General features: G+C 47.3%; 1 protein-coding gene across 1 annotated transcript in view; it reads left to right on the top strand.

Moving 5' to 3' along the window:
* Window positions 1-27,591, top strand: part of P4HA3 (prolyl 4-hydroxylase subunit alpha 3) — a 134,979-nt gene that overhangs the window by 57,365 nt on the left and 50,023 nt on the right. The window contains exon 4 of the mRNA XM_068264688.1: window positions 15,230-15,379. Within this exon, the coding sequence (XP_068120789.1) occupies window positions 15,230-15,379 (150 nt within the window). The remainder of the gene's footprint in view (window positions 1-15,229; window positions 15,380-27,591) is intronic.

Genomic DNA, 27,591 nt, shown 5'->3' with positions numbered 1-27,591 from the left:
CCACCAGCCGCACCCAAGCCCCCCCCCCAACCACCACAGGGAGACAGGCAGCAGCGCTTCCATGCCGTAGGGGGATGTTTCTGTCACCAATCTGGCGATATTTCACCATGCCCACTGTGTACAGCAAGTACGCCACTTGCAACCACTGTCAGCGGAAGTTGAGCAGAGGTGCAGACCCCTTAAAGTTCAGCACCAGCTCGCTCATCAACCACCTTGCTGCGAAACATTTCCACCAGCATGAGGAGTTCCAGAGGCTGAAGGCATCTGGTGCTGGCAGTGGCACCACACCCATCACTGCACAGCCTTCAGCAGCAGCAGCAGCAGCAACAGCAGCCACCCGCCCTCCTGCTCCTCCAGCAGCACCAGCAGGAGTGCAGAAACGCACTGCTCCTCCCCCCTCTGCAACTCCTGCCGCCGACACTGAGGCCTGTTCTGGCAGCCAGTCCTCAGTGGCCTCCTCCGCTGTGTCTGCTGATTCCCGTGCCAGCAAAAGGCCACGCCAGAGCCTTTTGAGCGAGTCCTTCCAGGGGGTGGTTAGGGCTCTGCCTCCCAGCAGCCGTCGCGTGCGGCAGCTGAACGGCTTTCTGGCACGGGCCATGTGCTCCCAACTCCTGCCGTACACGCTCGTGCAGGAGGGGAGCGACATTCGTGCGCTGCTTGCTTGCGCAGCCCCAGACTGGCAGCTCCCCAGCAGACACTTTTTCTCCCGCAAGGCCATTCCTGCACTGCACCGCTTTGTGATGGCCAATGTGGAGTGAGGGCTGGAGCATGCGGTTGGTGAAAGGGTCCACGTCACCATGGACTCCTGGAGCAGCCGCTTCGGGACAGGCCGCTACCTGTCCTTCACTGTCCACTGGGTCAGCTTGGTGGAAGGGGGTGAGGATGGGAGAGCAGCAGCGGGCACAGCAGCAGCAGCAACACAGTGGGTGGTGCCACCCCGCAGGGTCAGGGGAACTGCAGCAGGTTCCTCCGATCCTCTGCAATCCTCCGGCACACCTGGCCAAACCCCCCGCCTCAGCAGCAGCGTGAAGGCCCGCCACTGCCAAGCGCTGCTGCACTTGGTCAGCCTTGGGAAGACCAAGCTGACGGCAACCCATGTGTTGGCCAAACTCCAGGAGCAGGAGAGGATTTGGCTGACCCCCAGAGGCCTCAGAGTCGGAGAGGTGGTGGCCGACAATGGGGCCAATCTGGTTGCCACAATAGACAGGGGAAACCTGACCCACATCCCCTGTCTTGCCCACGTGCTGAACCTGGTGGTGCAAAAGTTCTTGCGCACCTACCAGGGGATGGGCGAACTGCTGGAAACGGCAAGGAACATTGTGCGTCACTTCCGGCGCTCGGCTGCAGCCTGTGCGAGCCTGGAAGACGTGCAAAAGGAGCTGGAGCTGCCACGCCATCGGCTGATCCTTGACGTTCCGACTCGCTGGAACTCCACCCTGGCGATGTTGGAGCGTCTGGTTGAACAGAAGCACGCTGTCAACCAGTACCTTGCCCTGGCCACTGTTTCCGCCGCTCAGAGAAGGGACAAGACCAGCAACATCCCGTCCATCGTCCCCGATGATGACTGGAGGCACATGCAGCAGGTGTGCTTAGTGCTGGCTCCCTTTCTGCAGGCCACTAACATGGTGAGCAGGGACCATGCTATGGTCTGCGAGTGGGTGCCCCTGGTTTGTCTGCTGAACAGGGCCCTCGATGCTTTGCTGGAACAGGGAGCGGCAGCCTTGGACCAGCAGGAGCGGCAAGCAGCTGCACAGTCCACCTCTGAGGGGGAGGAGGAGGAGGAGGACTTGGTGGAGGTCCCTGACCTTGCTGCTGATGAGGGGGAGCAGCACAGTGCAGCTGAGTTGGTGCGGGGGTGGAGAGAGGATGAGGCTGACGAGGCAGAGGAGGAGGAGGAGGATGAGGACAGCAGCACTGCCGTCGATGTGCCAGCAGACGTGGCCCGCCTCTTCCCAATGGCAGCGCACATGCTGAGGTGCCTGCGCAGGGACCCCAGGGTGATCCAGATGAAGCAGAGGGAGGACATCTGGATCAGCATGATGTTGGACCCACGCCTCAAGGGGAAGTTGAGCCAGTTCCTGCCGCCTGCAGGAGGAGACCCAGCGCAACAAATAAGGAGCTTGCAGCAGGCCCTTGTTGAGCGCTTGGAGGAAGCCTTCCCCCAGCCTTCCACCCCCACTGTCCAGCAGCCAGCACAGAGGCAGCAGCAGGTGCCTGCATCCAGCAGCAAGCGCCCCACAGACCTGCTATCTCTCAGCCACGAGCTCTACAGGACTGTAGAGGCTCCGGCAGCAGTGACTAGAGAGGAGGTGCATGCAGCAGCATCCTCCTCCGGTCACAGCCAGCGCCTGACCCGCATGGTGGCTGACTACATGGGGTCCTACAGCGGGCTTGACAGCGATGCCCCTGTTGATCCCATGGAGTATTGGGTCAAGCGCCTGGAGATCTGGAAGCGAGCTGGCGCAGTACGCCCTGGAAGTGCTGTCCTGCCCCCCTTCCAGCGTGCTGTCCGAGCGCTGCTTCAGTGCAGCTGGTGGCGTGGTCACCGAGAAACGCTCACGTCTGTCTCACAAGTCTGTGGACAGACTGACGTTTCTCAAGATGAACCAGGCGTGGGTGGAAGGCGAGTTCCTGGCCCCTGTTGTCGGCGAGAGGGGGACATGAACTGGCTGCCGGAACTTAGAACCATCGTTAATGTGCCTTACCACCCTTTACCACCTCCTGGCTCCTGCTCACTAAGCCAGCCTGGTTCACTTTGACTATTACGTCGCCTGCAGCCACACATTTTACACCTACAGTGGGCTGCTGTGTACTGCCCTTCTGCTGTCTGTCTGTGTTTCCCACTGCCAGGGTACACAGAATTACCTTCTGCTGCGACTCTGCCACCAGCTATTACGTCAAACAATAGCTATATTGGTTGTAAAACCAAAACTAAAAAAACCATTAAAAAAAAAAAAGGTTTAATTTTTCTGAGGTGCCCGGGTTGAAAACTGTGTTGTCCCAGTTGTGTATTGGACACGATGTGGGCTGCACGACCGCTGTCTGGGACCTCCTGTTGTGTTTATTTACAGCCCTGGTATCACCGCTAGGTACCAGGGCTATTATGTCACGCTGCCTACCTGCTGCCACACTCACACTGCTCCTCCTCCATTCCTCCTCCTGCTGCTGCTGCTGTCTGTCTGTGTTTCCCACTGCCAGGGTACACAGAATTACCTTCTGCTGCCACTATGCCACCAGCTATTACGTCAAACAATAGCTGCTCACATAATTACTCCTCCATTCCTCCTGCTGCTGCTGCTGTCTGTCTGTGTTTCCCACTGCCAGGGTACACAGAATTACCTTCTGCTGCCACTCTGCCACCAGCTATTACGTCAAATAATAGCTATATCTGTGTAATTGGTTGTAAAACCAAAACCAAAAAACCATTAAAAAAAAAAAGGTTTAATTTTTCTGAGGTGCCCGGGTTGAAAACTGTGTTGTCCCAGTTGTGTATTGGACACGATGTGGGCTGCACGACCGCTGTCTGGGACCTCCTGTTGTGTTTATTTACAGCCCTGGTATCACCGCTAGGTACCAGGGCTATTATGTCACGCTGCCTACCTGCTGCCACACTCACACTGCTCCTCCTCCATTCCTCCTCCTGCTGCTGCTGCTGTCTGTCTGTGTTTCCCACTGCCAGGGTACACAGAATTACCTTCTGCTGCCACTATGCCACCAGCTATTACGTCAAACAATAGCTGCTCACATAATTACTCCTCCATTCCTCCTGCTGCTGCTGCTGTCTGTCTGTGTTTCCCACTGCCAGGGTACACAGATTTACCTTCTGCTGCCACTCTGCCACCAGCTATTACGTCAAACAATAGCTATATCTGTGTAACTGGTTGTAAAACCAAAACCAAAAAACCATTAAAAAAAAAAAGGTTTAATTTTTCTGAGGTGCCCGGGTTGAAAACTGTGTTGTCCCAGTTGTGTATTGGACACGATGTGGGCTGCACGACCACTGTCTGGGACCTCCTGTTGTGTTTATTTACAGCCCTGGTATCACCGCTAGGTACCAGGGCTATCATGTCACGCTGCCTACCTGCTGCCACACTCACACTGCTCCTCCTCCTCCATTCCTCCTCCTGCTGCTGCTGCTGTCTGTCTGTGTTTCCCACTGCCAGGGTACACAGAATTACCTTCTGCTGCCACTATGCCACCAGCTATTACGTCAAACAATAGCTGCTCACATAATTACTCCTCCATTCCTCCTGCTGCTGCTGCTGTCTGTCTGTGTTTCCCACTGCCAGGGTACACAGAATTACCTTCTGCTGCCACTCTGCCACCAGCTATTACGTCAAATAATAGCTAAGCTATATCTGTGTAATTGGTTGTAAAACCAAAACCAAAAAACCATTAAAAAAAAAAGGTTTAATTTTTCTGAGGTGCCCGGGTTGAAAACTGTGTTGTCCCAGTTGTGTATTGGACACGATGTGGGCTGCACGACCGCTGTCTGGGACCTCCTGTTGTGTTTATTTACAGCCCTGGTATCACCGCTAGGTACCAGGGCTATTATGTCACGCTGCCTGCCTCATTGACTGCCTGCTGCCACACACTCATCCTCCTTCTCCTGCTGCTGAATTTACCTCCTGCTGTCTGTGTGTTTCCACTGCCAGGGAGCACATACAATGGCGCTTCCAACATGCGTGCGCCCACCAGCTATTTGTTACGCTCAAAAATAGCTGCATTTCTTTAAAAAAAAAATGGAAAGAGAAATAAGTGAAGAAGAAGAAGACGATATAGAAAAAGGAGAAGGAGAAGAAGATGAAGAAGATGAAGAAGAAGATGAAGAAGAAGATGAAGAAGAAGATGAAGAAGAAGATGAAGAAGAAGATGAAGAAGAAGATGAAGATGAAGATGAAGAAGAAGATGAAGAAGAAGATGAAGAAGAAGATGAAGAAGAAGATGAAGAAGAAGAAGAAGAAGAAGATGATGAAGAAGAAGAAGATGAAGAAGAAGAAGATGAAGAAGAAGAAGAAGAAGAAGAAGAAGAAGAAGAAGAAGAAGATGAAGAAGAAGATGAAGAAGAAGAAGATGATGAAGAAGAAGAAGATGAAGAAGATGAAGAAGAAGAAGATGAAGAAGATGAAGAAGAAGAAGATGAAGAAGAAGAAGATGAAGAAGATGAAGAAGATGAAGAAGATGAAGAAGAAGAAGATGAAGAAGATGAAGAAGATGAAGAAGATGAAGATGAAGAAGAAGAAGAAGAAGATGAAGAAGATGAAGAAGAAGAAGAAGAAGATAAAGAAGACGATGAAGAAGATGAAGAAGAAGAAGAAGATGAAGAAGATGAAGAAGAAGATGAAGAAGATGAAGAAGAAGAAGAAGATGAAGATTAGAAGATGAAGAAGAAGAAGATGAAGAAGAAGAAAAAGAAGAAGACAATATAGAAGAAGAAGAAGAAGATATAGAAGAAGACATAGAAGAAGAAGATATAGAAGATAAAGAAGAAGAAGAAGAAGAAGAAGAAGAAGAAGTATATACAGTACTGAACAAAATTCTGGACACAACTTCTCTTTCCACCTTTTTTTTTTTTAAAGGAACATCCCCACATAATCACTTGCTGTTGTTACTTGGAAAAAAAGACGTTTCTTGCATCATTCACCCTCAAAACAAGTGTTGGAAGCTATTTAAGGCCAATTCGAATAGTCAGCTCGAATAATGAGCTCGAATACCGACTCGAATAGTCAGCTCGAAGTCCGAGGTCGAATCGAATAGTAAAAATTATTCGACTCGAATATTCGACTGACCTCGAATAATTTACTATTCGAATTCGACCAAACTCGAATTTTAAAAAGGGGTATTTGAGCACCACTAAATTAGAGTACTGCTTCACACTGACAGACAAACTCACTGTGTAACGCACCGCAAACAGCTGTTTGTGTAGTGACGGCCGTGCTGGACTGGTGCGCACCTTGGCGAGAGTGCAGGCCATGGCGGTTTTGAAGCCTATATGGTCGCCGGGCTGAGGTAGCTCAATAACAGAATAACAGTGACTGTCCAGCTGATCAAATTTGGTCTGTCCACAATGAAGCAACAACCTTATTATCTGGGTGTATCGCCTTTTTTGAGAAATAATTGCGGCCTGGTATCTTCCACTGCGGTGTGTGGCTTTGCTTGTGTGTGCTGCTTTTCCTCAGGTGGTCATCCCATTGCAGTTTGTGCTTTGTAATCATGTGCCTTCATAAGGTAGTTGTCCCTACGCGGGTCTTGGTCTTTCCAAGGCTCAATTTTCGGTGGCAGAGAGTACAGATGGCATTGCTCTCATTTGAGGCAGACACACAAAAACATTTCCACACTGCTGAGCCCTGTGATGATGGCACTTTGGTGATGGCTGCCGACGGAGTGTTAAGTGGGGTGCCAGAATCAGAGCAGGAGGAGGAAGATATGTCACGCTTCTGTGCGGAAGCTGAGGAAGATGAGGTGTTTTGTGTTAAATAGTCTTGACAATATTGGGGGTTGATGGCACGTGCCTTCTTCTGAACACTGTACTTTGGTCGAGGGCCGCATGAAATCACGACAGCGTGACCTTGAACAGACCTGCCAGGTGGCCTGCCTCTGGCTCTGCCTTTTGTTTTGTCCATATTGGGGGGATGAAGTGAAAGGTATGCACTGACTTGACTAATACAATGTACGGTTACACAGGTGCAGTGAAAAGGTTGCAGTTACTGCTGGTACAACAATGTGAGGTTACACAGGTGCAGTTAACACGTATGCACGGACTGGTATATAAAACATTTTATGATTAATTCTTTAATATAATATATATTATTATGAAATGTTTACATGGACACTATCACACTTGTGCAGCGCTCTGATATATCTATATCTCTGTCATTTCTAGTGTAATACTCCCATTGTTGAATGCCTGATGAAGCGGGATTGTGCCCGTGAAACGCGTTGCGATATTGTTCGTGGAGTATGTGAATAAATTGTTTGTTTCTCAAGTGACAGCATCAAGCCCATTTTTGAGTGGCTGGTCCACCGCCACCACCCGAATGTTTTAAACATTTTAGTAATTCTTTTATCCTGTTGGCGCCTCTGTACATCTATTGGTATATAAAACAGTGTGCGGTCACACAAGTGCAGTGAACAGGTATGCAGTGACTAGTACTACAAATGTGCAGCTGTCACACACACACAGGTACCGTGAACAGGTGCAGTGACACTGCGTGCGGTCACGTAGGTAGGTAGGTGCACTGAACAACAGGTGGGTATGCAGTAATTGGTATTACAAATGTGCAGCTGCCTGTCACATACAAAGGTAGTCACTGAATGTGCTGGGCCTTGCAGTGGCACAGTAGGAATTACCAAGGCTGTATATGCACACACACACACACACACAAAAAATAGATCACAAGAACAACATTAATTCTCAAAAGAGATGTTGAACTTGAGGATGAGGAGTGCTTTTTAGCAATAAGATCAGCAAGAAAGAGCAACCTAACTAGCCTAACACAAGAGCCTAACTAAGCTTTCCCTATGTCAGCAGCAGGTTCTCTCCCTTCTCTAATTACTGCAGCCTTACGAGTGAGTGAAATGGCTGACGCTGCCTGTGTTTTATAAGGGGGGGGGGCTCCAGGAGGGAGTGTAGCCTGATTGGCTACAATGTGCCTGTTGACTGTGATGTAGAGGGTCAAAGTTGACCCTAATGAGTAAGTATAGGGGGCGGGTCGAACTTGCATAAAGTTTGCGTTCAATCGCGAACCGTTTGGGCCATCTCCAACACACACACACACTCATATTTATTCCTGGCACCTATCCCTAAAACATCACCACCCCACCTCACCCCCATACGAATCGCTTACATATTCCAGACTCTAATTGCTTTCACATTAACCCCTTCCTGGCATCTCACCCTATTCCCCCCCTTTCCCGCCCTCTTTTTCTGTGAACCCCTACCTGATGCAGAACTCTAACATCCTCCCACCTCATTATCCTCCTAATCATAACCCCCTCTTTATGTTATACCCTTCCTGATGCCTAACCCTAACCATTCCAAATAATAATCAAATCAAAACTTTCCTAAAGACTAATCCTAACTGCTGCTTAATCCGCAGTAACTAGTGTGCTGAGTTAATACTTTCTGGCCAGTTTATGTACAGTGTGTGCCCAATAAACACCCTGTCTATCAGGTTTAACTGCGTGTTTTCTCTGTCAGTCACAAGGCCAGGGCCGGCCCTAGACTTTATGCCGCCTGAGGCAAAATTAGAAAAAATCGCCGCCCCCCCCCCCCCCTCCGAGTTGGAGGGGTAGCGGGCAGAAAGTTGGTATTGGCCTAGCAGTGGGGAGGGGGGTCGGCTGGGTCTCCCGATCTGCGCTGCTCCTCCAGCGTTAAACCAGCGTGCATATCATTAAGAGGCAACGGGCGGGGGAATCACTCACCTCTTCCGCGTTCCATCGTGCGTTCCACTGACGTCACTTCCGGCAAGGCTGTCCACTTACAATACAGTAGGCGGCGTTGCCGGAAGTGACGTCAGTGGAGCACACGATGGAGCGCGGAAGAGGTGAGTGATTCCCCCACCCGTTGCCTCTTAATGATATGCACGCTGGTTTAACGCTGGAGGAGCAGCGCAGATCGGGGGACCCAGGCGAGTGAGGGGGGGTCCGACCCCCCTCCCCACCACTAGGCCCAATACCACCTTTCTGCCAGCTACCCCTCCAGCTGGGCGGGCGGCCCCCAGCATCCAAGGACAGGCGGGTGCCGCCCCCCCAGATCTGCCGCCTGAGGCAAATGTTTCACCCCGCCTCATGAGCGGGCCGGCCCTGCACAAGGCCCCTTAAAGATGACCTGTAACAAAAAAAAAAGTTCCCCTGGGGGGTACTCACCTCAGAAGGGGGTAGCCTCAGGGTCCCAATGAGGCTTCCCCCTCCCCTGTAGATGCAGGCAATCCAGCGCTGGCTCCCCCGAAGTCTCCGGCAATCCAGGCTTGACAAGCCTGACAAGCTACATTTATTTACCTTCCCGGCTCCAGTGGGTGGCGCTGTTGCGGCTCTCAGCACAGAGATAGGCAGAAATAGCCGATCTCCGTCGGGTCCGCTCTACTATGCAGGCGCAGGAGACTTGCGCCTGCGCAGTAGTGCAGCCCGACACCGATCGGCTATTTCTGCCTATCTCCGAGCAGAGAGCCGATACTGCTCCTGCGCTGGAGCCGGGAAGGTAAATATTTACCGTTCGGAGGGCCAGAGCGAAACCGCCGTGGGACACAGGAGGACGGGGGCAGCCTCAATAGGATCCGGAGGTTTCCCCCTATCAAGGTGAGCACCCCCCGGCAACTTTTTGTCGTTATAGGTTTTCGTTAAAGTAAAACTGAAGCATTTTGAAAAAAAAAAAAAAAATTAGATACTCACCTATGAAGAAAGAAGACTGTGGATCCCATAGAACTTTCCCGATCCTTTCTTCATGCTCTCTGTCCACCGCTGACCACTTAATCTCTAAAGTCGGCAGCATACCGCATATCTGTAATGCGAATTTCTGCATTTTACATTTCCGACTTTAACATTGATTTTCTCAAAAATTACAAAGTCTTTTGGAAAGATTTTTTTCCTCTTGTTTCCACTTTTCTGCTTATCATTAGAGATGTGGCGAACTGTTCGCCCGGCGAACATCTCTGGAGCTCTTACTACTTCCGGGTCGCACTGACCCGGAGTCAGGGCCGGGCCGAGGCATAGGCTGGAGAGGCTCCAGCCTCAGGGCGCAGTGTAGGAGGGGGCGCACAATTCATTCAGCTGTCATTCCTAATTGTGTATGAAGCAGAAAGAAATAAGAAAAGGGGATACATAGCAGTGACTGCAAGCCAGATAACTAGATTTTAAGGTGTTGGGGAGGTTGTGGGCCCTGTGGCCCTCTTAGTCTAGTAGCAATCAGTGTGTGACGGATGGAGTGGGAGGGATGGAGGGGCGCACTTTGGTGTCTCAGCCTTGGGTGCTGGAGGACCTTGTCCCTGCTCTACCCGGAGTAGTATGCCTGCGCTGCCCGGCTGAGCGCCTCCTAGATCGCGCTCCTGCTGCCGGGCACACTCTGCGCATGAGCGTGACGTCATTCATGATGTCACGCACACGCGCAGAAAGTGCCCGGCAACAGGAGCGCGTTCTAGAACGCGCTCCGCCGGGCAGCGCAGGCGTACTACTCCAGGTCAGTGCGACCCGGAAGTAGTAAGAGCAGGGCCGGATTTGTACTTTTTACCGCCCAAGGCCAACTATATCGTCTGTATGGTTGTTATGTCTGTGTGCCCCAATGAGAATTCAACTTACTTTCCATCATTGGTGTCACAGACAATAACTATTTTAGTAATATGCGTATAAATTATATGTTATGTTTTGAACTTTTATGGTATGCTTGCCATCTCGTTGACGATGCACCCAATGTGTCACCATGAGAGTTAGGCTGATGTGTACCTGCAGGATAGAGCTTACATATCTTGCAGGGACAGCACAAGTACAGGACAGAGAGTTCAAATGTTAAAGCTGTCCTTGTAGATAGGGATGGCTGCATAGAACAGCATTACTGCCACTCACTGAGCCACCCCTAAACTTCTGGTGCCCTAGGCAATGGCCTATGTGGCCTTGCCCGAAATCCGGCCCTGAGTAAGAGCCCCAGGGATTTGAAGATGTTCTCTGCTTATCATACCCTGAAAATGTGGTGTTTCTAGCACCTACAGGGGCTTTGCTATTAATCTCTAAATTCGTTGGCATACCACATATCGGTAATGCGGATTTTCTGCATTTTACATCACAGTTAATGGCCGCCGACTTTAGCAGTTAATAGCAAAGCTCCCGTAGGTGCTACAAACACCAAATGTTCATGGTTTGTTAAACAGAAGAGTTGGAACAAGAGGAAAAAAATCCTTCAAAAAGACCTTGTACATTTTGAGAAAATCAATGTTAACCACTTTACCCCCGCGCGTACGTATTTCTCCGCCCCTTTTTCCATCCTTTAAAAACCAGGGACGGAGAAACACATACTTTCCGCGTTCCCGACGCTGCCCGCGCTCCCGCTCGTAAACACGCCGCCCGCCACTAGTAAAACCGCCGCCGCCCGCTCGCCCAGAGATCAATGAACGGGAAAATCCATTCCCGTTCTTTGATCTAAGCCCCGCAATGATCAGCTGCTCTCCTATGGGCAGCGCGATCATTGTGAGAAAAAACTCACGTGTCCAGCCTCCTTATTCTTCCTCCAAGCTTCCGGAAGGAAGCTTGGAGGTCGCATTAAAACAAAAAGTTACTGTGGCCATCTTGTGGCCAAATAGTAAACTACACCCTACACATTTTTCACATACAAATAAATGACTTTTACACATAAAATTAACTCATTACCTCCCACACTCCCCATTTTTTTTTTTTTGTAATTAAAAAAAAATTAAAAAATTTACAATAAAAAAAAATACATAAATAGTTACCTTAGGGACTGAACTTTTTAAATATTTATGTCAAGAGGATATAACACTGTTACTTTATAAACTATGGGCTTGTAATTAGGGATGGACGCAAAACTGAAAAAAATGCACCTTTATTTCCAAATAAAATATTGGCGCCAAACATTGTGATAGGGACATAATTTAAATGGTTTTATAACCGGGACAAAAGGGCAAATACGTTTCATGGGTTTTAATTACAGTAGCATGCATTATTTAAAAACTATAATGGCCGAAAACTGAAAAATAATTATTTTTTTCCCCACATTTTTCCTATTTTCCCATTAAAACACATTTAGAAAAAAATAATTCTTGGCATAATGTCCCACCTAAAGAAAGCCTAATTGGTGGCGAAAAAAACAAGATATAGTTCATTTCATTGCGATAAGTAATAATAAAGTTATAGACGAATGAATGGAAGGAGCGCTGAAAGGTGAAAATTGCTCTGGTGCTCAGGGGGTAAAACCCCTCAGTGGTGAAGTGGTTAAAGGCGGTGGAAATTTCCACGAAAATTTCCATGATTTCCACGAAAATCCGTCTACTGCACTTGTATTACCGATTTCCAACTTCGGATGCAGAAATTCAATTACCGATCGGAGATGTGGAAAATGCATTTCCGCTAAATCCGAACGAGCATCCCTAATGGCCACTGTCACTAGGTGGAAGTGTGAGGCAACAACAGAGGACTTCTGTTTTCAGTTTCTATATGTTCTGCTAGCAGAGTGAGAACAAAGCATTCCAAGAATTTACAGCATCACGAGTTCTACTGATTGAGGTCGAAAGCAGTATACTTATGTCAAACGAGATAACTCTATTGAAGCTGCTAATGGGTTACCGCCTTCGGGAGTCCTCAGAAGGCTTTGGAAGCACTTGTGTCCTCGAGTGCTTCAGAAGAAGAGTGTCTCATGCCCTCGCCCATTGCGGAATTTCAACAGGAGACAGGGGTGGGCCAAGAGCATGGAGGGATGACTGGGAAGGTGCTATGGAGAGGGAAGGTTCTGGATCCCATAGCTGAGCATCGAACGTTTTTGTGTTTTTGCAGGTCGTTTCACATTTGCTTTAATTATCACCATGACCTTCAGGATGGTCTCGTAATTTGCATCTGGGAGTAAATGTGAACACATGTTCAGTAGCCGTATCTGCAGCTCATTCATCGTACTCTTACTGAACACAGAACACATGTCCCCGCTGTCTTTCCTTGTGGGGGGGGGCGACAGAATCTCACATTGTTTCCTATGTCAGATGTTTACAGATGGTGTTTATGAGGTAGAAAATTCTGCTGCTACGCCAATTGTGGTAACTGCAGATAGAATCGCAGACTAAACGCAGGCGGTGAGAAGAAGAAGGACGTTCTGACATTTACTGTGCCGTGTCCAGCCACAGAACACCAATATAAATAAGAGCTTCCTGCGGCGGAATTTATGGACCAGTTAGACGATGATAAAAAAGAGATGTTTAATGCTATGCAATTCCTCTGTTATGGTTTCAGTTACAGGGTATGGACACATTCCCAACGTTTCTCAACTCCACTCCCTTAACCTTTTAGCAGCCAAATAAAGTAAAAGTTTATTTGGCAGCAGGGCCAAATTTTTCCTGCCACTAGGGAAGTGTGCCTGGCAGGCTCAGCAGGTTATACAAAGTGGGCGACAGGGAGCTTTTATAGTTACCTTTCCGGACAGTTGGATCAGCTTCTTCTTTCTCCACCATGGTGGCCATGTAACTATGACGGCGATGTAAGCCGCATGTCTTATAGGTTCTGATCACATGATATGACATGTGATCGGGATCCAGGAGACCATGTCAGCGTTACTTACAGCCCTGCTCAGTGGTCGAAGAGGGGCGATAGAAGAGTATCATCTATTTCTTCCATCACCGTCTTCCACTACCGGGTGGTGCTGTAACACTGACACGGTCTCCTGGATCCCGATCACACGTCATATCATGTGATCGGATGTGATCGTGACCCAGAAGACCTGCCAGACACTCAGAGCTGCTGGTGGAGGAAGAGAAGAATCTGTCCGAAACAGGTAACTATAACTGCTCCCTGCCACCCTGCACTGCTCCCTGCACTGCTCCCTGCCACCCTGCACTGCTCCCTGCCACCCTGCACTGCTCCCTGCCACCAGGGCCGGATTTCTGGCAAGGCCACCTAGGCCATGGCCTAGGGCACCAGAAATTTAGGGGCGGCTCAGTGAGGGGCAGTAAAGCTGTTCTATGGAGCCATCCCTATCTACAAGGACAGCTTTAACCTTTGAACCCTCTGTCCTGTACTTGTGTCGTCCCTGCAAGACCTGTAAGCTCTGTCCTGCAGGTACACATCAGCCTAACTCTCATGGTGACACAATGGGTCCATCATTAAAGAGATGGAAAACATAACATAAAAGTTATTAAGGAAAACATAACTTATCTATACGCATATTACTAAAACAGTTATTGTCTGTGGCATCCAATGATGGAGAGTAAGGAGAATTCTCATTGGGACACACAGAGATAACCATACAGACGGTATAGTTGGCCTTGGGCGGTAAGAAGTACAAATCCGGCCCTGCCTGCCACCCTGCACTGCTCCCTGCACTAGGCAGCTGAACGAGATTTTCTGGCACAGGTTTACAGTGCACAGCAGTTTCAAACTAAATATTTTGTCTGAAACTGCTAACGGGTTAAAGAACTGCAGTGAAAAAATAACATAATGAATACAATTGCTTCTTTTCTTTTACAATTTTTAGGTATAAACTATTTAGTCAGTGTTTGCCCATTGTAAAATCCTTCCTCTTCCTGATTTACATTCTGAAATTATTTACAGGTGGTGATGACATCTTTAATCCTGTCAGGTCCAGCTCTGCTGAATATTTTCTTTCTGAGTGTTCTAATCTAGAATCCAGTGAAACTAATGCCTGGTGTCCCAGAATGCTCTGGAAGGAGGATTCTACATAGCTAAACAGAGTAGGCTACATATCACTTGGCTGCCAGGCAACTGGTATTGTTTAAAAGGAAATAAATATGGCAGCATCCATATTCTACTCTCTACTGTCCTTTAAATGAAACAGAACATCTAAATGGGGTCTTGAGAGGATGTTAGCTGATTTATGACTAATAGATAAGACCCCTTGTTTACTCAATCCTCACACAATTGGAACTAAAGTTCAGAGTAAATTCTTGGTTCACAAGTTTTAGCTTTAAGCAGATTGGATGCAATATTTGTCTAGGCCAGGCATGGGCAAACTTGGCCCTCCAGCTGATACGGAACTACAAATCCCACAATGCATTTGCCTTTATGAGTCATGACTGTGGCTGTCAGACTCCTACAATGCATTGTAGGACTTGTAGTTCCTCCACAGCTGGAGGGCTAAGTTTGCCCATGCCTGGTCTAAGCTGAGAGAGAGTTATGGCAGAGATGGATTAAGATGTAACGGGACTCTAGGCAAGGTAGTAGAATTGGATGCCCCCTAGTGGTCCTTTTGGTAAGCTGAAGTGGAGAGAGGTCAGAGAAGGTGGCAGGCGGGCCCCTTTACACCCACTAGGCCCCAAGCACCTGCCTAGGCTTGCCTGGTGAATGATCCCGCTCTGAGTTATGGCATTTCATATCATCAACCTCATATCAATATACATTTTTTGCATATATTCATGTAAAACAATATTTCTATTAAGTACAAATACGAGTCAAAAAGATGGGGCTTTGAACTTTTTCTTTCATCAGTTATATTACCTCCACTAGTAAGTAGGTGTTCGCCTGGATTGGTTGAATCCTGTTAATCCCAGAATCCTCTGCTTCCTAGGTGGCCTATGAGATGGAGGATTATTACCACTCTATACCGTGGCTGGAGGAAGCGGTCAGCATGTTTCGGGGGTCCTACGGCAGCTGGTTCACAGAAGATGAGGGGTCCCTTGAAGATGCCCTGGATTATTTGGCCTTTTCCTACTATAAGGTGAGATGAAGATAAGTGAGCTCAAAACACATTACTGACTTTTCTCCCCTGCAGAGATCGTATTTGCATTGCAAGGGTTAAAAAAAAACCCTCACTTTTTGTATGCAAATGAGGCGGCCGAACTGCAAGTCAAATTCTCTCCTAAAAAAGTGAAAAGGGACAAATCTCTTTCACCTTGCTGAACAAACATAGCAAGAGCACTATCAGGCTCCAATGGAATTATTTCTTTTTGGTGGGAGCTGAGTGAAGCAGGTTTTAGTCACACTGACATGGCTGCTGAGCACATTCCACAGTCACAATGTATCTCCTTACAATATGAATATGAGACATACATTGCTACTAGACATACGGAACCTCTTTGAGTGTATTTCCAGTTCAGGCTTGCTGTAAAAGGCAGTTAGATCAATACTCGTGCTGAAAATATATTGTCGTTGTTTCCTGGAAAAACAAATTCTGCTTTACAAGTTTAGAACGTTTGAAAAGTAATTGGTGACTTGGGAATTGCCTTGGATAAGTCATCAGCTCTTCTGATTATCCTGCCAGAAAGCCGATCCCAAACGCTCCCACAGCCTGACTCAGGGAGGAGACACCAGCGGACGTGCTATAATGACTCTCCACAGCAATCCACCAGGCTGTTTATATACAGATTCCACATTGTGTGTCCCCTCCCTTTTTTTTTCTTACCTTTTAGGCCTTTTTCAATGTTAAAGTCGCACGTTAGAAAATGTTTCAATGTTTCAACGCAGACTAACGCACCGCAATAGTAAGTCTGTGCAACATTCACAGTGCACACGTTGCATTTGTGTGTAACATGTAACGTTATTAGAGAGTGCTGCATGCTGTGCGTTCAGGGACGGATTTGTACTCTTTACCACCCAAGGCCGCTGTCACCAGCTGCCCTCCTTCAGTATAGGTAGCCAGATTACCCCTCCCCCTTCCCTCTAGTATAGGTAACCTAATATCCCCCCCCCCCCAGTATAGGTAGCCAGATGACCCCTCCCCCTTCCCTCTAGTATAGGTAACCTAATATCCCCCCCCCAGTATAGGTAGCCAGATAACTCCTCCTCTTTTCCCTCTAGTATAGGTAGCCTGATGACCCCCCAGTATAGGTAGTCAGATGACCTCTCCCCCTTCCCTCTAGTATAGGTAACCTGATACCCCCCCCAGTATAGGTAGCCAGATAACTCCTCCCCTTTTCCCTCTAGTATAGGTAGCCTGATAACCCCCCCAGTATAGGTAGTCAGATGACCCCTCCCCCTTTCCCCCCAGTATAGGTAGCCAGATGACTCTCTTATTCCCTCCTTTTCCCACACCCCCACCTTTTAGTATAGGTAGCCAGCTCACCTTCACACCGCAGCAGCCATCAGTGTCACTCCTTTCTCAGCTCATCTCCAGTGCCGAAGTTTCCTCTTCCCCTCTCTCTCCAATGCTGCCCAAGTCCATAGCCGCCTGCCACAATGCAAATGTGCACAAAGAGCAAGGTGGTCGTGGCACAGGCTTTTCACTGCAGAGTACCGCAGTCAAGCACGTGCCTGGTCTCCCTGCATTGCAGCATTTGCAAGTGTGCAAATGCTGCATAAGTTCAGCCTGCTCCTTTGATGCCCTTGCTCCTGCAGTGCCCTAGGCCATGGCCTAGGGGGCCTAGCCCTAAATCCGGCCCTGTGTGCATTATACACGTTATTAGGTACGTTGGACTGTTTGCACATGCTCAGTAATGACTTGGACGCATACTTTTCATTGCCTGTATGCTCTACTGTATGCGACGATACCGGGGCATGAAGTTGCGTTGCGACTTTTTGGGGGCGTGGCGTTGTAATTTGCGTTGCGACTTTGACGTTGCGGTTTTTGCATCAAACCGCAACGTCCTACTGAGAAAGAGGCCTGAGAAAACTTTTTGAGATGTCGAAGCCCCGGTGTTCTATTCATAGGCCCGTATACAATTCACTTTTTGTCCTTGTTGTTACTTTCACACCTTTTCATAAAATGCCTTTTAAACCTCCAGTGAGCAAGAAAATACTTAAAATAATTTTGATGGTACTTTTTCAGCATCAGCATCGTTGCTAAGCTTTCCACTGAAGAAGAAAGTGCTGTGTTTAACTGTTTGAGGGCTCGTTCACATTGTGTTTGTCGCAATTTTTCGATTCTGGGCGCTTCGGTGGGCGTTCCGGTTTTTTTTGTGAAAAGGGCTTTCCTAAGCGCTTTTCCCGAGCATTTTTTTTAATTCACTCCCTGATGCAAGTCAGGAAGTGAACTCTTTGACCCGGAAAATAATAAATACAATGTATTTATTCTTTAAAACTCGACCGCAATCACCCAGCAAAGTGATTTTGTGAGCGTTTAACGCTCTTTCTATACCTTCCATTATAGCAAAATCGCCCCAAAAATGCTCAAGGCAAGGCTTTGCTGAACGCACAACGTACGGACCACGCTGATATGAACCTTCTCATAGACATTCATTGCACAAGCATTTTGGGGGCAATTTTTAAAATAGCCTGCGCCTGAAAAAAGACCGAAAACGGCTCTAGTGGGAACGAGCCCCGAATGCTATTCTGCTACCAATTTTCTTTCTAGTAGTAGGTTTTATGCTGTAAAGAATTTTTTACAGCAAAGAAGAACTGCGAGTTTTATACAACCTTAAAGGAGTCATCAGGCAGTATTAAAGAAAATAAGTGCTACTTACCGGGGGCTTCCTCCAGCCCCAAGCTCCCAGCATGTCCCTCGCCGTGCCTGTGCAGTACGCTCCAGCCAACATGGTGGTGATTGACAGCGCTGCTCGCGCAGGCGCAGTACAGGCCGACCTGGAGGTCGCTCTGCCTCTGACGCCATCGCCGGGGACCGGAACGGAGCTGTGGCGAACAGCTGCGGGGAGAGCTGTGGCGAGGGACATGCTGGGAGCTTGGGGCTGGAGGAAGCCCCCGGTAAGTAGCACTTATTTTCTTTAATACTGCCTGATGATTCCTTTAAGATAACTTTTGCAATTAAAAAAGTACCAACAAGAAAGTGAAAAAGTACTGTAAAAATTATTCTGAGTATTTACTTTCTTACTGGTGGCTTAAAAATGTTATTTACTGTTAATGTTATTTAAAGGGAAAACTTAGAAGAAATAAATAATTGGATCGCTGTATCTTCACATAATCACCTCCTTTATTTAAAATGTTTTTACAAGGTCATTAATCCCTTTGTTGCAGTAGTGCCACTCTCGTCACCTATATATGAGTTGAAGGAACTTAGGGGGTGGGGCTTAATGTTAATGCCGCTGGACAAACAGTTACTGGCGTTCTGCAGTCATGTGACAGTCTTACTTGAGAAAGTACATATGCGGTAAATGTGCAGCTTGTCTACTGAGCATACTTTTACTTGAGGGATGTGAGCGTTAAAATTCTGATTGGATTACGCTAAAGCGCTGCAGAATGTGAGAAGACGAGTGTGAAGCATTTCGGCAAGCAACAGTAGAATGTCTAAAAGATGGCTTCTAGAGTTTCCAAAGGAGAGAAGGTGTGCATCAAAACGGAATCTGACCCCCAAATCTGAGCCCAGCCCCTGAAGCAAAGAGGCGGTTCTTGCCATGCAAATTTTGCGATTTCACGAAATGAGGAATCTTTTTGAAATTTCACATCATAATTACAATTAGGTGGAAAAAATTTTTTTAAAAGAATTTCATGTTACGATTTTGCCTCCTAATTGTGAATTGTACTGCAAAATATTACTAAGCGAATTTCAAACTCCTCACTACTTATCCTGCTTTTAAAGCGGACCTGGACTCTCTGCTCAGAACTTCCTCTCTGCTCTAAAAGATAAGCAACAGCATAATAAGCTTTCAAGAAAAAAACATTTCTTTGTTACAGCTGATACAAATCCTGCAATAAATCTGCAGTGTCTACTTCCTGCTTTCATGGAAGCAGACATAAGGTTAACATCCTGTGTTTACAAATTAGCTGCTCTGCCAAGGTTGCCGAGATTCATGAGCTGACACAGCTGGCAGATCAAATTACACTTGTGATTAGTCACAGATGAGGGGGAATTAGACTAAATTCTCTAAATACATGCAGGGTGCAGTTCTGTTTTCCTTCTGTCCTGTGCAAGAATCCAGGTCCACTTTAATAAGGGTTTGCCTAAATTAGTTGATTTTCATATTAAAGCCATTTTTTACACACACAAAAAAAAGTTCAAAAAAATCCACACATTTAAAAAGTGAGTATCTTTCATTCATCTATTCCTTATCTTAAGGTGCGTACACACATGCGACTATAGTCGTTTGTAACGATCGTTCCCCGTTTTTTACCAACGACGATCGTTACAAAAAACGAACCACCGACTATTAAGGCAAACGACGAACGAGCCAAATCGCTACAAAAGAAAGTTCTGTCTCGGCGGATTTTAACCAACGACGATCGTTTGCAAAAGTAGTACATCGTTGGAAACGATCGTTCGTACTAGGCTTGACATGCGCATTTCACTATTTCTCCATGGAACTTCTCATTTTTATGCGCAGGCGCAATAGTTGCTTTCTGTGATGTAACGTTCGTTCTAACGATCAGATCGTTACACACATTTTAAAACTATCTTTACTTAGGTCGTTCTTTCATCAATTAAAAGTTCGTTCGTCGTTCTTAACGAACGATCGTTGTCGCATGTGTGTACGTAGCATTAGACAAGAGTTCTGTATTTCGGGGGGTTGGGGTTCCTATTCTGCACAATGGACAATGGTACAGGCCCAGGATTCACAGAAGAGGGGTCTGTATCATTGAGGAGAAATCGAAATTACCCATAATGCCGGGGGTCTGGCAGCCATATGTTAGATATTAAACAAAGGCCACAAGAAGAATGTTGGCTGCAAAAAAAAAAACCTCTATTTTGTCAGCAGAAGAATCACATTTTTCAGATATTTTTTGTCTTTGCGGGAGAACTATCATACCAGCCAATGCAGATAATAAACGATGTATTACATTACAAAAGCATTCCGAATGGAAACGTGGAATAGTAAAACGTAAACTTCTTAAAGTAGCAATGGATTGGGCATACCTTCGGAAAACTTCTCCCTCCTGAGGCAGTTGTCGGACGCCCTACTGAGGAAGTTGTCAGACGCTCTCCTGAGGAAGTTGTAGGATACCCTCCTGAGGCAGTTGTCAGGCACCCCCCTGAGGCAGTTGTCGGACGCCCTCCTGAGGAAGTTGGCGGACTCCCTCCTGAGGAAGTTGTCAGACACCCTCCTGAGGCAGTTGTCAGGCGCCCCCCTGAGGCAATTGTCACACGCCCTCCTGAGGAAGTTTTCAAATGCCCTCCTGTCCTGAGGAAGTTATAGGATGCCCTCATGAGGAAGTTATAGGATGCATTCCTGAGGAAGTTGTAGGACGGCTTCCTAAGGCAGTTATCAGCCACCCTCCTGAGGAAGTTGTCAGGCGCCCTCCTGAGGAAGTTATAGGATGCCCTCATGAGGAAGTTGTCGGACACACTTCTGAGGCAGTTGTCGTACGCCCTCCTGAGGCAGTTGTGGGATGCCCTCAATTATTTTATCTGACACACTCTAATGGGCGGGGGGGGGGGCGGTTATGCTTGGCTGGGAGTATCACAAATTGGGTATGTTCTGCCGACAACAAATTACCCATCTCATCATGACTGAAGGAGGCAACATTTTTTTATATTGCACATAAACATTTCAGTGTTGTTATATGACCTGGCTGAATGGGTTTGGAAAACCACCTTCCTGTGCCATAGACAGATGCCATTTTGCTGGCACAACAGTAGTGTCTCAGGTGTCCAAACTCCTCCCCCATCTCAATCTTCAAGCAGGTATTTTTTTGCACACAGAGGATGTTAAATTATCTGAGATTGTGTTCCCACTTGTTTTCAAATCACTTGCAGCCAGCAGGAGCGGACAGAATAATGTCCGCTCTGATGGACTGTAGTTATCCCGCTGGAGCACAGGGCAGATGTGCTTTCCTATAGGCTTTATGGGGAATGCATCCGCCTGGCCCGGGATAAACGCAGACTGCACAGAAGTGCGACCCACTTACCGCAAAGGATCCACTGCAGCATGACAAGTGTGAACAGCTCCTTTTTATAAGATAGGAGTTCACTGTCCGCTTAGCAATGAGAGGAGAACATACAAAATATGTCCATTCTCCGGTCTAGTGAGAACACAGCCTTACTGTCTTGTGTTTTGTTTGTGAGGCCGGGGTTAAGTGTCAGGGATAGGTTAAGATTGAAGTTATCATTGGGCATTGAGAAGGAGCTTTTTGTTAAGAAAATCAACTGACTGACGGGAGAAGATGTACTAAAAAGTCAAAAACAATTATTACAGAGAACTGGGTCTGTGGAGTGGGGTGAGTGGTCCACAAAGAGAATACTAGTCTAGCGGACATATTTTAGTATTATTGCATGCCCTTCTGTTTCCCTCAGTTTTGGAATTAGAGCAGCATAATATGTGCCTACAGTTGTGTAACCATACTAGAGATCATCCAACATCAATATCCAGTTACCATGACAAAACAACTGATGCAATTTTGACACAGTAGACCATCCCCTACTCCTCCAGTCCCTCCAGTCCCTCCAGTCCATGGGCATTCATGACCTCACCCTGACCTGGCTTTCATCCTACCTCTCCAACCGCTCCTTCATGACCTCCTTCAATAAGTCCTCATCCACCCCCAACCACCTCTCGGTGGGAGTTCCCCAAGGCTCGGTCCTTGGCCCCCTACTGTTCTCCCTATACACATCCTCCATTGGCAAGGTTATCTCCTGCATGGGTTTTAACTATCATCTGTATGCAGATGACACCCAGATCTACCTCCACACCCCTCACATATCCACCACTACCATGGACAAGGTCTCCTCCTGCCTATGAGCCATCTCCTCCTGGATGTTCGCTAGGTTCCTGAAACTAAATCTACACAAAAAGGAATTTATGATCTTCCCACCCCAGCCATCCCTGAACCTCCCAGATGTGCATGTAACTGTTAACCACACTACCATTCGCCATACCTCTCAAGCCCGCTGTCTGGGTGTCACCCTGGACTCCGCATTCTTCTTCACTCCCCACATCCAAAATCTCACACAGTCCTACAACTTCCACCTAGATAACATCTGCAAGATCCGCCCTTTCCTGACCTCTGCCACCACCAAACTCCTCATCCATGCCCACATAATTTCCTGCCATGACTACTGCAATGCCCTTCTGTCTGGTCTCCCTATGACCCGAACAGCCCCATTGCAGTCCATCATGAATGCGGCAGCCAGAATTATCCACTGCTCCCATCGCTCCACCACGGCGGCCCCCCTCTGTGAATCCCCTCACTGGCTTCCTATACAGTCCAGAATCAGATTCAAGATACGGTGTCTGACCTACAAATCTGTCCACAAAACTTGTCCAACCTACATTTCCCATCTCACTCAGAGGTACATACCTAGCCGCTAGAGTTGAGCTGAAATTTTCGAAATTTCGCATTACTATAATTACGCATGCGAAATTCGCGATTACGATGCGAAATTGCGGTAGCGTAATTGCCATTAAAATCGTAATTGAAAATACCGTAAGCGTAATTTTCAATGCGAAATTTCGCGTTTCGTTCATGCCGTAATTTCGCATTAAACGCTACCGTAATTTCGCGTTAAACCGTAACGCTCCGTATAATATAAAAAAGCCGCCGACTTTAAGGGTTAATAGCAAAGCCCCCTTAAGTGCTAAGAGCCTCAAATTTGGAGAATATATTAAGGAGATCAGGAGGAATAAGAGGAAAATTTTTTTTTTCAAAAAGACCTTATAGTTTTTGAGAAAATCGATGTTAAAGTTTCAAAGGAAAAATGTAAACATTTAAAAACCCGCCGACTTTAACGGTTAATAGCAAAGCCTGCTTAAAGTTTAGGAACACCAAATTCCCAGGGTATATTAGGGGGATCAGTGGGAATAAGAGCAAAAAAAAATTTTTCAAAAAGACCTTATAGTTTTTGAGAAAATCGATTTTTAAGTTTCAAGGGCGAAAATGTCTTTTAAATTCGGAAAATGTCAGTTTTTTTTGCACAGGTAACAATAGTGTATTATTTTCATAGATTCCCCCAAGTGGGAAGAGTTTTACTTACTTCGTTCTGAGTGTGGGAAATATAAAAAAAAAACGACGTGGGGTCCCCCCTCCCAGACCTCTTTAACCCCTTGTCCCCCATGCAGGCTGGGATAGCCAGAATGCGGAGCACCGGCCGCGTGGGGCTCCGCACCCTGACTATACCAGCCCGCATGGTCCATGGATTGGGGGGTCTCGGAAGGGGAGGGGCAGCCAAGCTTTCCCCTCCCCCTCCGAGCCCTTGTCCAATCCAAGGACAAGGGGCTCTTCTCCACCTCCGATGGGCGGTGGAGGTGGAGGCCGCGATTTCCTGGGGGGGGGGGGGTTCATGGTGGAATCTGGGAGTCCCCTTTAAAAAGGGGTCCCCCAGATGCCCACCCCCCCTCCCAGGAGAAATGAGTATAGAGGTACTTGTACCCCTTACCCATTTCCTTTAAGAGTTAAAAGTAAATAAACACACAGACACTTAGAAAAAGTATTTTAATTGAACAAAAAACATAACCACGAAAAAAGTCCTTTAATATTCTTAATTAACCATTAATACTTACCTGTCCCTTTAAAAGCCAGTTCCCACGCAATATCCTCGGAAATATACTAATCAGTTACAATATAACAAAGTTATTACAATGTAACAACTTCGTTACATTGTAACTATGCCGCACCCGACGCCACTCGCCGCTCAGCCGCCGCACCCGCACGCACCCGACAGAGCTCTGAGCTATATAGCTCAGAGCTCCGTAAGCATCTTTGTATTTGGGCTCCAAGGAGCCCCATTGGTCCTTAGCAGACCAATGGGGTTCCTTTAAATCAGAAGCTCCTTGGAGCCCAAATACAAAGATGCTTACAGAGCTCTGAGCTATATAGCTCAGAGCTCTGTCGGGTGCGTGCGGGTGCGGCGGCTGAGCGGCGAGTGGCGTCGGGTGCGGCGTAGTTACAATGTAACAAAGTTGTTACATTGTAATAACTTTGTTATATTGTAACTGATTAGTATATTTCCGAGGATATTGCGTGGGAACTGGCTTTTAAAGGGACAGGTAAGTATTAATGGTTAATTAAGAATATTAAAGGACTTTTTTCGTGGTTATGTTTTTTGTTCAATTAAAATACTTTTTCTAAGTGTCTGTGTGTTTATTTACTTTTAACTCTTAAAGGAAATGGGTAAGGGGTACAAGTACCTCTATACTCATTTCTCCTGGGAGGGGGGGGTGGGCATCTGGGGGACCCCTTTTTAAAGGGGACTCCCAGATTCCACCATGAACCCCCCCCCCCCCCAGGAAATCGCGGCCTCCACCTCCACCGCCCATCGGAGGTGGAGAAGAGCCCCTTGTCCTTGGATTGGACAAGGGCTCGGAGGGGGAGGGGAAAGCTTGGCTGCCCCTCCACTTCCGAGACCCCCCAATCCATGGACCATGCGGGCTGGTATAGTCAGGGTGCGGAGCCCCACGCGGCCGGTGCTCCGCATTCTGGCTATCCCAGCCTGCATGGGGGACAAGGGGTTAAAGAGGTCTGGGAGGGGGGACCCCACGTCGTTTTTTTTTTATATTTCCCACACTCAGAACGAAGTAAGTAAAACTCTTCCCACTTGGGGGAATCTATGAAAATAATACACTATTGTTACCTGTGCAAAAAAAACTGACATTTTCCGAATTTAAAAGACATTTTCGCCCTTGAAACTTAAAAATCGATTTTCTCAAAAACTATAAGGTCTTTTTGAAAAAAAAATGTTTCCTCTTATTCCCACTGATCCCCCTAATATACCCTGGGAATTTGGTGTTCCTAAACTTTAAGCAGGCTTTGCTATTAACCGTTAAAGTCGGCGGGTTTTTAAATGTTTACATTTTTCCTTTGAAACTTTAACATCGATTTTCTCAAAAACTATAAGGTCTTTTTGAAAAAAAAAATTTTCCTCTTATTCCTCCTGATCTCCTTAATATATTCTCCAAATTTGAGGCTCTTAGCACTTAAGGGGGCTTTGCTATTAACCCTTAAAGTCGGTGGCTTTTTTATATTATACGGAGCGTTACGGTTTAACGCGAAATTACGGTAGCGTTTAATGCGAAATTACGGCATGAACCCACTGCAATGCGAAAATTACGCGAAAATTACGCTTACGCGAAATTTCGCGAAATCCTTCTTCATTACGATTATGTACTTACGGCCATGATCGTAATTACACTAATTACGCGAAATTTCGCGAAATCGTAATTAGGTCACTAGTCCGCTCCTCCAATGAACTTCACCTGACTGCCCCCCGCATCACCCAGTCCCATGCACGCCTCCAGGACTTCTCAAGAGTTGCTCCAACACTATGGAACTTCCTACCTCCACCCATTAGGGCAGCCCTCTCCTTCAACATCTTCAAGAAGGCCCTCAAAACTCACCTTTTCACTCTGGCCTACCCCCCCCCCCCCCCACACACACACACACACACACAAGTGCTCTAAACCCGCAGCTGAACTCTGGACCCCTACCTTTCGTGTCCTTACTTCTCCCTCTAGATTGTAAGCCTTTGGGCAGGGTCCTCCTCCTTTTGTGTCCTACCTGATCATGCACCTTCATTACTGTGCACCCATGCTATGCATTTGAGTGAACCTAACTTGCCTAATCTCCATGCTCCCATCCAGGGGCGCCTCTAGCCATTTTGTCACTCCAGGCGAGAAAACCTGTGGCCCCACCCCATGAAAATAATCGTGATGCGGCAGCGTTTCACCAGAAAATACACGTATTGCGGAAGCGTTTCATAAGAAAATAACCGTAATGCGGCACCGTTTCACCAGAAATTACACTTATTGTGGCAGCAATTCACCAGAAAATACACAATGCTGGCAGCGGTTCACCAGAAAATACACATTGCGGCGACGTTTCACCAGAAAATACACAATGCTGGCAGCGGTTCACCAGAAAATACACAATGCAGCAGCGTTTCACCAGAAAATACACAATGCGGACAGCATTTCACCAGAAAATACACAATACAGCAGCGTTTCACCAGAAAATACACAATGCGGGTGACAGAAGAAGGCAAAGGGGGATGTAAGGAGGCACAGGGAGACAGAAGGAGGCAGAGGGGGACAGACAGAGCCACAGGGAGACAGAAGAAGACACAAAGGGGCACAGAAGGAGGTACAGAGGAAGGCGCAGGGGACAGAGGTGGCACATGGGGACTGAAGAGGCACATGGAGACAGAATGAGGCACAAAGGGAGACAGAAGGAGGCACATGAGGACAGAAGGCGGCAGAGTGGGACTGAAGGAGGAATAGGGGGCAGAGGTAGCACAGGGGGACAATGAAAGGCACAAGGGGACAGAAGGAGGCAGAGGTGGCACAGTGGGACTGAAGGAGGCACGAGGAGACAGAAGGAGGCACAAAGGGGGGGGGGGGGGAAGATGTACAAGGCACAGAGGGACACAGTGGAAGCTGACTGCAACTTACACTAAGCAGATGCATTAGAAGCAAGTAGTAGAACACCTGTGGGGGTGGGGCTTAGCCAGGGGCGTGGCTTAATCTAGCAACATGGCGCCCCCTGGACCAATGGCACTCCAGGCAATGGCCTTTACTGCCTATGCCTAGAGGCTCCCCTGCTCCCATCCAGTGACTGACTAAGCATTACCTGGTACTCATACTGCTCTGCAGGATCTGGTTTTTCTTGTATTCCTGTATTGTCATATTGCTGTATGTCACCCCTAAATATTGTCTGTAACCTAAATTAATGTCCAGCACTGCGTAATATGTTGGCGCTTTATAAATACAATAAATAACTGTTCCCTTTGATGCAGTTATGACTTGAACTTTAAGGGTGGGGTTGATTTGTTAAGGTCCACTGTGTGCTTTCTTGTTTACTCTCTGGATGGAAGTGATGCAACCAAATTTCATCCTTGATGCCAGATCTGTCCAAAAAGCATTTTTTTTTTTGGTTGGCTTTGATCAAGGCAAAAGCTGTTCACTTGCAGAAACTCTTTGATGATTTGGTTCTGCAGTCAATATTCAAAGAGTTCTTCAATGCTGGGACTGCCCCCTTCTAGTTACACCCCTGTCCATCCTCCAGATCAGGTGTGGCCACACTTCTTATGGGGGTGAAGATCACGATGGTCACTTGTCCTTATGACCTTTGCAAGATGGGGCCCCCAGGCTGTGAGGGTCACCACAGGGAGGCAAAGGA

The sequence above is a fragment of the Hyperolius riggenbachi genome, chromosome 2 (genome assembly GCF_040937935.1).
Source record: "Hyperolius riggenbachi isolate aHypRig1 chromosome 2, aHypRig1.pri, whole genome shotgun sequence".
Classification (NCBI taxonomy): Eukaryota; Metazoa; Chordata; class Amphibia; order Anura; family Hyperoliidae; genus Hyperolius; species Hyperolius riggenbachi.
Note: the sequence above shows the minus strand (reverse complement) of the source record. Positions and strands in the feature narration are given on the sequence as shown.